Raw genomic sequence first — 13619 nt, forward strand, 5'->3', positions numbered from 1 at the left:
TAGACACAACAATCTGTAATGAGTAGGTTAGCACTGGTGTTGTTGTGCATATGCAATGTTTGTCTAATGTGCAACAAAGACCAATGAGCATGTGAAAGGCGATACAGAAAAATCTGATTGCTTGCACAACGCTAAGAATTTATTGCCCTTTGGCTTTGCAAATTGAAGCTCAGTGTTATCTAAAGTGCATTCTTTCCATTATTTACTATAACAACAGAATAGTGCTGCTGATATTCACTGTTTGAGGAGGAAACTCCATATTAAATATAGAACATGAACTCAAACTCCTCACCTGGTATGGATCCACCAATAACCTTCATACTGGTCTGTTGTAAACTAGTAGTGCAAAAATAGGTGTGCATTTTTAAATAATAGATAAATGCTCTACTCAGTTTGCATATAAGCATGCGCTCGTTTGTATTCATTTATCAATGTGGGAAACCTTCTGCGCTGGATTCTCAAACAACAGTGCAGGAATGCAGCCCTGGTGCTGACTCTTAGTCAACTTTATCTGGCCCTGCATAATCTCCCAGAGGTGTTTGGGTTCCCAGAAAAATATATGTACACATGTACATGCAAAAACATAGCAGAATTTAAAGAGCACACACACACAACAGGGGAAGAGAACTCGAAAAAGCTACGAGAAGGAGACAGATTTTTCCATTAAAGGTTTTTGTAATTCAAACAGTTCAAGTTAAGACAAATCTGTTGAATGTATGTAACAAATTCAAAGGCAAAAACATGCATACATCTGTGGTGACGTGTGTGAGTCTCTGCTTAATCTCTAGTTCCTGTGTGGTACTCAAGAGGAGAGTGCGTGATGTGTTCATGGTCCACAAGAAAAAAAAAAGCGACGCTCTGTCTTGTTAACACTTGTTTCTGCTGTCACACTGTACACATGTGGAACGCACCCATCCTTAAGTAAGTGCAGCTTATAGGTTATAACACAGTAATTCCAGTGTTTGAATAAGAGCAAAGTGTGAACAAAAGTACAGCACATGCACATGGGAAGATGTTTTTTGCCTCCACACGGACACTTCTTGCTTTGTCCAGTGATTAAAAACACAGTGGTACATCGGCCCCCACTCTGACCCTTGGACCCCTTCCTCTTCCCGCGTGACTGCACCCCTCCGTCTTGAGTCTGCCAGGGCTGGACCAGGCCAGCTGTGGTACAATGGACACCATTGTCTTCTGCTAATATGAAGCTGTTACATAAGAAACAAGACAACAAGTGAGATCACCATCTGCCAAGCCCTGAAGGCACAGAGAGAGGAGGCTGAGGCGGTGAGGGGAATGGAAACCCAGAGTAAGGTTGGATGTGACAAACTGTAGTGTAAACAACTGACTTGGAGATTATGAGGGATTTTAAGAGCAAAGATCTGCCTTTTTGTTTGTTCTGAAAAGTCTCCCTGTATTCACTGTTACATAACTCTCAAGATATCTCACAGACTCTCATTTTTTTTATTTTAATACATTTAATAGTGCACTTTGATTAACCTGTACAGAAATAATATTAATAAAAAAGATAAAACATTTGTTCATTTCTGTAACACAAAGCTTAACATTTACAATAAAATAAAATAAAATGGCATGATACAAAACAAACATATATCTGAGGTATAAATATATTGTTTTAAATTAACTGTCATTGTCATGCGTTATTATTTGGCAGGGACACAGTTAAAGTTACAAACATTTATGCTATGAACAATGGCTTAGTGAATTAACCCTATACCCCCACATGACAAATGCAAGCCCTCAGATTGAAGCGTGAGTGTAAAGTAATGAAGGTCAGCTTTGTTATGAGGACCTAAATCTCTTGCGTCTTTTTACAAACACTGACACGACAGCACAGAGAAAGAAGTTTACACAAACGTAGTTTTCCTTCCTTTTGAAGTCACACAAACATTCAATCTGCCCTCTTCTCTACAGTAAAACCTGTAAAATCTCCACCTTTATAAAAGGACCTTTTTTTTCTGTTTACTTCTCATCTTTTATAGGACTAGCCAGAGGTTTTCTCCTGTAAGTCAGAACAGTGCATTGTTTTTTTTCTGTTCTTGTGTACATCAAAATAGTAGTGAAATCAATATTTTTTCTTGTTTTTTTTTAATGCTTTTAAGTGAAGACCTGCCTACAACAATTAAAAAGAAAGTGAATTGACTGTGCTCTTAATAACGCTACCTCTAACCTTCAGTCTTTTACAGATTTGGTCCGATGCTGTAGATCTATAGGTCTTACATTTTCGTTTTGTTGGTGTGATCGTGTCTCTAACTGTGAGCCTCAGTCACAAACTGTTCCTTAGCTAAGCTTTTATAGTTTTTCAGAGTTGAATAAAGAGCTTTTTGCAATATACCCATTAGCATACTAAATAATTTTACCAATATATCTTCCAAACTGCCAAACCAAGAGATGTCTATTCGTATGTTAGTCAATGAGGCCCTTTCTTTGATCGTTCATTCTCTTTTTGGTGAGCCAGCCACCGGTTCTCATCTGCCTCTGCCTCCCTCTACTGAAACACTAAAACCCTCTGTTCTATCATCCACCTGTCATCTCACTATATCCTGTCTATTGTCTCTACTTAGTGTGCATATTAGAGCACATTCACATCTTTCTCCACCCATGGATTCATCAATCGACTGACCACAATATTGTCTACTGTTCCTCCTGTGCTTTGCTGTAACAGAAAAAAGGGACAGAGGTAACATAAGACAGACACAAACCATTACAGAATACTGTATGTACACGTTATGTTGCCACTGGAAACCAGTGCGAGGAACATGTATTTATTAACCGTTTGTTGCTTTGAACACTCAGGCACACACACGCGCACACACACCCGTTGAATCCTCCTTTGCTTCTCAGAAGCAATAGCACCCTTTGGATAAAGTTTAAATCTTACATCAGCGACACCATGTCCTTTGGCCCAGATAAATGTTTGTGTGACACGAGTCCTCTTGGCAGCACATCGAGTGCCCCAGCAGAACAGTTTTAAACCATAGCATGAGTCTGCTGTGGCAAAATCAGAGCAAAAAAAAGTCCTTCAATCTGGGATCCAGGATTTGACCTTTAAATGTGAGTAAAAAGAGGCTTGGATCCCATCTACCTCTCTCTTGGGATGGATGGAATGAGTCACATTTGGATTCCACTGTAGGATCCAGAATCACGGTCCAACAGTGGGGGCTCAAAGGAGCTCTTAAGTTTGCAGACTGCTCTCTCATTTGTCCATGGGCACAGTGAATGAGTCGCGTATCCGGGCCACCTCAGCGGCGCACAAGTGTCCATACAGTTTATTGTACCACTCTGGGAAACGACCCCTGAAGAAAACCAAAGAAACATCGTGTAAACTTACTGCGCCATCTGACAAAATTGAATGACCACAAAACTTAACCTGTCAGACATTCACTGACCTGCAGTCGATCCTGGAAATATGTGTGAGTCTGGACTTGTTGGCTCCGCAGGGCTCGATGTAGTAGCGTGAGGTGAGGACATTGGCCCGAACGCCTACAACAGGTGCACCCTCATGATCCACAGATGTACACACCAGTGCACATGCTCCTTTTGGTAGGTCTGTTAACCATGTTCTGGTTGGACAGAGGAAAGAATTTGGATTATAGAGATGAAGACCAAGAGTGAAATGAAACAGACTGCGAAGAAGAGAAGGCAAATCGGCATGTCTACCTGAGCACCAGATGGTCTCTGGTGGGATGTGGAGCCATGGTGTTCCTGACGTACTGGTAGACCTCCGTCCTCTCATCCAGGGTCTCCACCAGACGGCTCTCAAGCAGGTCCTCGTCCCAGTGGCCCTGCTCCCGCAGCACTCGCGTCAGGACCTCCTCGGGAGTCGCAGGCACCTCCACAGTCACCTTCCACAGTCGCAGTGGAAAACAATCATGCACCTAAAGAAACAGATGGACAGGCCTGATTACTTAAAATTACTTAAGATCACATATTTTGTTCAATACTTCACATATATAAGGGTATGAATTAATGTAGGAAGTGTTCTGAGGTTTGTTGCAGGATATTTAATATTACCATGTTTACAGCAATTACATGTGGTAATCCAGCTATAATTTAATGGACGACAACAACAACAAAAAAAAACTCCCAGTGTCCTTTAGCCAAGTCAGTTGCTGTCTTCTGCAATCAGATGATAAAGAACACACACTCTGTGCCTTGTGACTTTCGAACTGGAGAAACGATAACCTCATACAGGGCCCTCGCACACTAGACACAGGAAATGTAGGCCTGGGATAATGGTGAGGTTGTGTATCTGTCTGTGTCAAGCTGATGTCATTCTGGGATGGAGTCCAGTACTGCGATGGGAATGAGAAGCCAACGGCCAGGCCAGTTTCACACGGATGTGTTTCTATACAGGAAACCCTAACTGCTGGTTTTCCACTAGCTATTTAAAAAAGCAGGCGAGAGTTTGCAGAGGCAGACATGAATAGGAAAAGGAGAGGACAGGAAACACAGATAATTGAAAAGACACCATGTGATTCCTGAGGGGCGGCTTGTTTACATACTAAAGACAGATCAACTGATGATCTGTTTGTTTTCTTTCAGATATAATGTTCACCTTCTGCCACAAACAAACACACTGAAAGAAACCATACGGACTGAACAGATGATGTGTGAGAACAAAAACAAAGAAAAAAAGAACCATAGTAAGTTACTGAACAAACGAGCGCTCTTACCTTCCTACAGGCCAGCTCGGCATGCTCGGGTGTGGAGCAGCTGTCGTAACCTTTAAACTTGTCCTTGGCCTCTTTGAGGAGGGCATCCAGGCTGTCCTGTAGATAGGCCCTGTAACCTCCCTGCCCAGCTTCTTCACCCGCGAGGTCTTCCATGCGCCGCGGCAGCAGCGCCTGCTCCACATATGAGTTCCTGCACCGATTCATCTCCTCTGGGATCTGTGAGAAAGGAGGAGAAGCCCAATGAGGGTCCACTCTTACTCTGGAGCCTATACTTTTCACTATTACCTGCTGAAGAGGAAAAGTTTCTTTACGCTCACCTGAAATCCAAATTTAAGTTGTGTCTGAATGACACAAGGATTTTAGGACATCAGAGCTCGTTTGAAAGCCAATTATTGTCTAGTGTCATGTGTGAAATCTTGAAACCTCCTGTGCATGTAGACTGTAAATGGACCTTTCATTAAAGTAGAAGACATTTTGTGTCCAGTATTAAACTTTTAAAATAAAACAAATATTTGCATTTTCATATTTTTGCTTTTTAATGAGGGAAGAATAAATGTAATTTTAAGGATTTTTAGTTTTGTGCTTTTGTATAAAATACAGTTGTCTGGAGGGAATCTTTAAGATATAAATGTCCTATATTAAGAGTGATCAGCTTCAAATCGCTGCTAAATGTTCTGTTTTTGTCAGACTACTCCACTCTAATTACATTGATCTCTTAATTAATGTAAACTGCAAAAGGATGCAAAACTATTTAAAATGTAATGACATCAAATTCTCTCTGTATCTTTGCAATTGATATGTTTCAGGTTTAATTGAAGACTAACAATATTACTGTCTAAAAAGGGAATCTCATTAGATAATAAAAGCCTCTTTTATGGAGGCAAAGTCTAGTTTTCATGGGTCATATTCCTTTATGAACGCCCACGAGCAAACAGAAATTTAATTAAGAGAAAATAATTCGGAAAGCAATTGAGTTTGTTTGTTGTGTGATGTGAAGATGACAGGAAGCACTGCCACAATCTAATTAAACTTTCAACAGTAATGACTCACAGCATGTAGCCTTTTAGTATTCACTGTAGCCTGTCAGAGAAGACTGGGCAGAGAAATGTTTTAGGCTGAACGGGTCTGAAATGAGATTAGTAATCATGTAAATTAAATGATTACTAATCTCTCTTCCTGATTATTTCTCGTTTTTCTGGTCCAAGTACTCTTCGTATGGACGCACAGAACAACACCGGCTGATGTCTTTTCTTGGGTTTTATGGAACTAAGCTGTATTAGAAGTTCTTTCATAAAGCTTGAGTTTGGTTTAAATGGACAGAGATATGAAGTAAAGTCCAGTTCTGCACAATGCGGGTGTCTAAAAACAGAGTTATGTAATTACGACACTGCTTGAGCAAATGAAGGCAAGAATTGGATCAACAGGTTTTGTAATTGTCTGTTTAGAGGACAAACACAGGGACACAATGTACTTGACATGATACAGAGAACCAGAGGTGACATTCACTGTGCAGTTTGTGACCTAAGTGTCAATCTGTAAACCTCTGTGGCCTTTACCATTAACTTTAACTTTCCAGTGTGGTTAACTACTGACCCGGAAAAGTTTCCTGCACTCCTGGATCATGTGTGCCAGGCCATGCGTGGCAGCAAGGTTCTCATTCAGGTCTTTCTGGTCCGGCTTTCCCAATGTCTGCTTCCTGTTCATCACCCTTTGACCGATGAAGAAGAAAAAGATAAGATGGATGCAAGAAGTTTATTAAGAGCACCCAACATGCAGAAAGGGTGCAACAAAGAGGTCAAATGAAGCAAAAGAAGAATTTCGCTGAGTACCCGTGATGAGCCGCCTTCTGCCAAATGTGGAATAAAATGTGTGTTTCCTTATTACATTAAGATGTTTATGTAACCTCTCTTTTTCCTCTGTCTCTCTCCCTTCCTCCTCGCTAAAGCTTTGCTTTCTTCCTTTTTCATCTCCACCATCTACAGCATCCTGTTCTTTTGTTTTTATAATTGACCCTTTCCTGTTTTGAGAATATACAGCACATTACATGTTATGTAAGCTGCTAATACAATAACTGTGTCAGTGATGGCAATCAAAAGAAAGGTAATGGCTGCAGCTGCGCAGAGGCGCACACGCAGCAGGCACACACCTTGGCGAGGAGCTCTCCTTGCGCCGCAGGGTGTTGAGGTGGAAGAGGGACGGCGCCAGACAAACAGCCAGGTTGGTGGGAGTCATCTGGTTCTCGGCCACGCTGGCTGTCACGTCGCTCAGCAGGCACAGCAGCGTGCGTAGAGCCTCACGGTTCTCGTCCGGCAGCAGTAGCACAGCGGCGCGCACCGCCTGCAGACGGAGCTCTTTAGGCATGTCTTGGAGGGAAAAGGGAGGATGTTATTCATATTTAATATTACATGCAGAAAAAGACTAATAACCAATGTCAAGTTGCATTATGTCATCTTTTTTCAGTCTCCTGGTTCACTTGAGTTTGTGTGGAGCTTCCCTTCCTGCCAGGAATGAGCTATGATGGGATCTGTGTTCACCTAAGTGTGTTATATAAGCCTGTGTGTGTGTGTGTGTGTGCACTATATCCTTCATAGCTCATGCACAGGACTGGTTTTGAGTCACCATTTCTTTCAGAATCAGTTCCTAATACAGCTGTTACAATCAACAAGAAATCAAACTTGAGCTCCATGTTAACAGTGAGTCACAGACGAATGAAACAACACAGCGTATCACCTCATTGCACAGGTATTTCCTGCACTCATCTTGTTTGCTTTCTTCTTTAAGTTTTTAGAATTTCGTGCCCGATGAAAGGCAGGTATCCAAAACACTAAAACAATAACGTTTCATGCAGTCCTCTTAGAGATATGTGGTTGTCTGTGTAAAGCAAAGGCATGTGTTACTGCATGTGTATGTCTCTACAAGATTTTGTTTATACTTTGAATGTATGTGTGTATGTTCTTACACTGATAAATCTGGAGGAAAGTCTCAGAGAGTTTGCTGGTGAGCAGGGGTTCTGGCAAATCTCTAAAGTACTGCTTCAGCATGTCTGCGACGTCATAGGCCGACTGGCCCTCGTAGTTGACTCCTCCTCCATCTGCGCCGCTCGCCTCATTCATCTGACGAAGAGCTTGGATGCGCGATTTAACTCCCGATTTCCTGAAAAGACCCACCTGGAAAAGAGGCAAAGGACGGAGAGACACAGGATTACATGATGCATACAGGCACAGAAACTTGAGTCAGCTTTGAACTATAATTCCCTTATTAGTCTCAGTATTACCATGAGTACAATGTTTGATCCTATCATTAAGGCGTGTCAAAAGTGATTAAAGTGCCCAGAGAACACAGAAAAAAGAAATGTCTTTTAAAGCTGCTGACTGTTATCATTGAAAATAATATTCTTGACTTATCCCCAAATCCAGAGCTTACAGTCAATATGGTTACATGACAACGGATCCTGTTGTTGACTGTGTTTACAAGCTCAGTGACACCCAAGGGGCATTCTTGTACTGAATGCTGTGTAGGACTGCGTCAGTGGCTTTTTAAGGCTGCATGAAATGGCAATGTTGGGGAGGAAAAGTGAAAAAGGCCACTGGCTTGTCCAGTCTGAATATTTTCCATGAGCTTTCACCACTTTCAAACAGAGGCGCCTTGTACTGCATCGAAAAGAACGCCACCACTGTTTTCTGTTCTGAACTCCATTAATGCCTATTTTCTCCAAACTCCCTCTCTCTTTCCTTTACGAATGTACACACACACACTCAGAGATAAATCTTTCATAATGTCTATGGATTAAACAGATGGACGCGCGTGTGACTTAACAGCTGCGCACTTTGACTCTCTCCAGGTCTTCCTGCTCCAGCGAATGTGTGACAGAGGAGAAAAGGGGGAACAGACAGAAACCGTATACAACACACTGACAAAGTGGGTATCTTTCTGAAGTGGGCTTTTTGTAATTCACTGCTCCATCTTATGTAACATCCAGTGAAAACTTCATGGAAGAATATTTGACTGATTGCAAATGTCATACAATTTTGATATTACGTAATCTCAGAGCTTTAAAGAAAAATACTTTTATCTTTGCTGTGGATGCTGTTTAAAATGACTTTTGAAGATATATGTACACCGCAGTTACAGAATATGCACAAGATTATGCACACATCTGTCCATATATGTTACCTGATCGAGGCAATGATTGCGCAAATAGCGCATTGCCTGCTGAATTCCTTGAGGGAGGGGCTGGCCTGTACGCTGAACGATGACTTGTAGTGGCACACCGAACACATTCCTGTCTTTGTAGTCGCGCACCTTGATCCGCTTCATAAACTTTGGCACGGCCCTGCAAAACACACACACAAAAGAAGACTAATAAATATTCTGCTACATATCAAATGCCGTGATTGATACAAATTTATCACTTCAGCTGTAAATGTAAGATGTATTCATTTTTACTGGGTATTATATGAGAAACCTACTCTATTTTGAACAATAACTTCATTACAGTAACAAGAAAAATACGCAAACTTTTCATTCACAAGATGGACATGTTTCAAATAGTTTTTCATTAGTTTGGATTTAATGTATAACTCTGAGAGTAAAGCAAATTACAAAAAAAAAAAATAGTCTGGTTACCAAAATGTGTGTATGAGTGTTTTATGTGTGTGCGGGGAAGAAAGCAAGCGGCTATAGAAGCCTGTCGCCGGGTTTATGAGAGGGGTGGATAAACAGGGTGGGCGGTGGGGGGTTAGGATGGACGCTAGGGTGTCAAAAGGGGCGGATCCCACTGCTTTATACATCCGCACAAAGTGTCTGTCTCACTATTTGCTACTCTGTGTGAGCACACTTGGGTGCAAGTGAAGACCAATTTTATAACCACTAAGCCCAGTGCTGAAACATGCATCTCCGACCGTTTCACAAGAATGCACCCACAGATTTATGGCTGTGTGTCTATCTGCATGGGTGTGAGTGAGTTTAGCGGAGAGATGCTATGTGTGACTCTGGACAAGCTTGTCTTTGTAACAGCAGGAGTTCACAAGACTCACACTGGTTCTCTGAACTGTAGTTTGGGAAAAATGGAAAAGGAGCATATTATGATCTGGTCCTGGAATTCTGAATATGTGCGGGCCTCCAGCTGCCAACAAGTGGCCTCTGTCTTTCAGTGATCTTTCAGCCTGTCATAAGACAAGCTGGGGTCAAAACACTTTCTATTCCTGTGCAGTAAGGGCCTCAGGGAGAAGATGTAGGGATAGCGGAAAAACATAACAAAAAGATGTAATTTTTCACTTAAGGGTCCTTTTTTTAGAAAATTTCTTCTGATGTTAAAAAACAGGTAATGCTGGGTAACTACTAATGATTGATTCACAACAGTTTTGCAGCATAATGTTTGTTCGCTTGTATATTTTAACTATGAGGAATGTTCTCTACTATATTTATTGGTCAAAATGTTAAGTTTGCTTTATATCATTTTGAACCCTGCTTTTAGCTCAGGGCTTCCCAGTCAAATGACCTATTGAAGAGACTTTTCCCGAGTGTTTCGCTTCAGAAAAAAAGAGAAAAATGCAGGAAGTGAAGGCGCTATTCAGGTTTGGCAGCCCAGTAAGGAGGATACTGGGTACCACTGGATAATCAGGAGCAGTATATAAAGTGAAGTCAGATCAATAGTCTGGAAGTGGTAGAGAAGATTGTGGCAGAGGGATAATTGTTGAGGACCAATCTTTCCAGCCTCCAGCTCTTGTAACACCATGCGTGTGAACTGCCATGATTGCCCTGTTGAGAAAACGACAATGTACACCCGTTCCCAGCAATTACGAGCCTGGGAAAAGAATGTGAAACTCAACCTCTGTGGACAGCCGTCACCACACTATACAACAACCTGCAGATGGAGGGGATTGGGAGGGGCTGTAGTCAGACGGATGGATGGCTGAATGGATCAATTCAAGGGCATTGCTTACGAGAAACAATTACCCAGACACAGAAGGCATTTCACATGAAAAACAATCCTTAAAAACGATCAGTCTGCGTGGTGTCAATTGCTGTACGAAATCTCCTCAACGCTTCAATCCACTCACCAGCTGAAGCCATGTTTGTTTGTGGGGGTGTGTTTCTCCAGCAGAGCAGTGAGCTGCAGCAGGGAGAGCTTCTGGAGCAGATTCATCTGTAGCACAGACTGACAGCTGATCTGGAGCTGGGCAGAGGCTGAGCTGGGCCGATGGGAGTTCTGGAAGCTCGGCCAGCGTAGTTTCTGTGGCCTGGAGTGTGGGGGAAGGAGAAAAGAGGGAGGGCAAATTGAGATGTTAGAAGAAGAATGCTGATTAAAAAGGAAGAGTTTGAGTGTTGGGATCTGTGTTGTGCTTTTGCTTATAAACTGAACAGTCACACACAGTATTTGTTGTTTTAGATGCCAAGTGATTGGTTTGGGGATTACAGGGATTTATGTACACATCAATCAAGAGACTGGCCCCCCACCCCCAAATGTAATTCTGCCTGTGGATTCCTCAAGGAACAGCCACAGTCCCATGGAGACCAAGTAACATTCCAGTGTATTCAGCACCATTACGTAAGGAGAGAAGTCTCAGCGTGTTGCTCTGTTTATCCTTTGCTGTCACTTTCTTAGAAAACTCTTTTTGTTGGTACCTCCATGTTTGTCTTTCTATTATTTTGTGGTCCTTGAACTTTTTCATGTGCTTTTGCAGTTTGAGTTTTGCAGAAGAAGACTAAAAGCATGTGCTTGTCTGGAAGAAGCAGGTCAAATGATAGCTTTCCCGTTTAAAGGATAAATTCACCAACAAAACAAAAATGCATTAGTTGGGAGAAAGTTAAAACTATTTTTTACTGACCTGCTAGTTCTGGTTAGAGATGCCCCAACACCAGAATCTCGTCTCTCTCTCATCCCATCCTCTCCTTCGCCTAGCGGGTTTCCTGTGCTGTCTTGGTCACTGCAGTTCTCTGTCTCCTCCAGTCGGTTCTGCAGAGGAGAGGATGGACATGGGGAGGCTGAGTCCAGCGCAGAATCTGAGTCTCCCTCTTCCTCTTCCTCCTCCTCCTCCTCCTCCTCTTCACCAGCCGCTGCCTCTGACCAGGCATTAACAAAGCGCTGCAGGCCGCTGACGTGTTGCAGCACTTGCTCCAGCTTCTGTTCATCCCCCTCTTCCTCCTCCTCTCTCTCTGTGTAGGGGACGTTGTCGTAAAAACTGAGCCGGCTGTCGACGGAACCCGAAGAGCCACGACGCTGACGTCTACTTTGCCGCCCCCTGAGGATCACTGAGTTCCCATTATCATTCCCGTTGTGATTGCGTGAACTCCCGTCCTGCAGGGCTTTGGGGAAAGTTCCAGGCTTGTGACCTTCTGGTAAATAAAAGAAGATCATACCCTCCTCTTCGTCTTCTTCTTCTTCTTCTTCTGCTTGTCTGCTATTGCCTCGAACACTGAAATTGTTCTTGCGGTTTTGTTCATCAACTGCCATCCCATTACTGGCTTGACAGGGGATGGGCGGGGCAGATTTGGGTGGGGGTGTTGGATGTCGATCTAAAGTTTGTTGGGGAATGCTGAAAGGATCAAATCCCTCCAAATACATTCCTCCTCTCTTACTAGAGCCTGCTGCCGTGCTGTGGCTGCGAGCGCGAGTCACTGGGCTCGGTGTGCTTACCGCACTTCCACTGCTAGCTTCAGACTGGCTGCTCCCAGTGCTTCCAGTGCTGCCGTTACTGGTCTGAGTGGAGTAGGACACAGATCGATTCCTGTTAAGTGTCATTGTCTGAGTGGGATTGCGGTGGTGATTGAGATTCTGGTTGAGGTTGATACTGGAGATGTCCACACAGTTGAGCCTCCGCAGCTTGTCATCATCCAGACCCTCTTTGATGACAGGGCCACTGATTTCTATCTTCCCTCCACTGGTGCTCCCCTTTTTCTTTCTCTTGGAGGTGGTGCCACTGCGCAGCCGTAGACTCTCCATCCTCTTAAGGAAACTCTTAGCTCTTGAACGTGTACTTTTGCTGCCTCCTCTGTCGAGGCTTCCTCCTAGTCCCCCCATGCCTGTTTTCACATCAAAGGTGAATTGTCCGAGTGTTTCCATGGGCGACGGAGGCATCCCATCAGACAGAGAGTCCTCATTAGCACATCCTGACCCGCCAGTGCCCGATGATGAACACATGCTAGCTACAGAGCTGGCACGAGTGGCACCAGCAGGTGTGGCTTCAGGTGTCAGGGTGGCACCATGGCTCTTCTCTTCTCCCCTCCCTCCACTCCCACTGCTGTGAATGGAGCCCACTTCAGGCTGTTCACTGAGGTCGGTGAGCACACTCTCTGAGCTATTGCCTTCGCGCAGGGCGAGCTTGCCTTTCTGGGATACTTGGTCCTTGTGGAAAGAGGGCAAAACAGCATCTGAGGGCAGTGTGGAAAAAACCTCCAGCTCCTCCATGCGGGACCAGCGCTTGCTGTCCCTCTGAAAGGTCCAGCGGCCACTGATGGCACAAGGCTCGTCCTCATCAGAGTCCTCACTCTGGTTAGGGGAAAAGGAGGGGATAAGGGAGAGGCAGGAGGTAATAGTAAGAAGAGAAGGAAAAAGAGAAAGGAAGGGGACAGTTAGAGTTAGACATTGTGTTCTGCTACGTTTTCAATTTCTTGTCCAACATTCCTCACTTTGGTCCAGGAAACTTTGTGGAGTTATGGAATTTATTTTACAATTGTTGCATTTGTACAATACTTCCTGCACATTTGGGTTTTCATTCCATTTAAATGTATAATGTCTTGCCATTAGTTTACAATGCCCTTGAATTTAATCATTTTGTCTGCGTCTTAGTAGTTATTATTGCTTTTTTATTGTCTTAATTGTTTATTACTTGATTTGTTCGGTCTGAAGTGGTTTATAGTGTGAGTACTGAATAAGAAACTGATTTCTGAGGTTCTTTTGCAATTGATAAAGTATGTAAGTAA

The 13619-nt window shown here is 43.2% G+C and overlaps 1 protein-coding gene across 4 annotated transcripts in view; it reads right to left on the bottom strand.

The window, feature by feature from the left end:
* Positions 1 to 687: 687 nt before the first annotated feature.
* dlc1 (DLC1 Rho GTPase activating protein) overlaps positions 688 to 13619 on the bottom strand; it is an 84716-nt gene continuing 71784 nt past the window's right edge. For 2 of the 4 annotated variants that reach the window (XM_046414294.1, XM_046414300.1), the window contains 10 exons: positions 11525 to 13185; positions 10757 to 10936; positions 8868 to 9027; positions 7654 to 7861; positions 6841 to 7057; positions 6288 to 6402; positions 4695 to 4910; positions 3679 to 3896; positions 3408 to 3581; positions 688 to 3314 (listed from right to left, as the gene is read on the bottom strand). In XM_046414294.1, coding sequence (XP_046270250.1) covers positions 3215 to 3314; positions 3408 to 3581; positions 3679 to 3896; positions 4695 to 4910; positions 6288 to 6402; positions 6841 to 7057; positions 7654 to 7861; positions 8868 to 9027; positions 10757 to 10936; positions 11525 to 13185 — 3249 coding nt within the window. In that variant the 3' untranslated portion in view covers positions 688 to 3214. The remainder of the gene's footprint in view (positions 3315 to 3407; positions 3582 to 3678; positions 3897 to 4694; positions 4911 to 6287; positions 6403 to 6840; positions 7058 to 7653; positions 7862 to 8867; positions 9028 to 10756; positions 10937 to 11524; positions 13186 to 13619) is intronic. The other 2 variants (XM_046414309.1, XM_046414318.1) reach the window with 1 other exon arrangement.

Source organism: Scatophagus argus, chromosome 2, assembly GCF_020382885.2.
Source record: "Scatophagus argus isolate fScaArg1 chromosome 2, fScaArg1.pri, whole genome shotgun sequence".
Taxonomy (NCBI): Eukaryota; Metazoa; Chordata; class Actinopteri; family Scatophagidae; genus Scatophagus; species Scatophagus argus.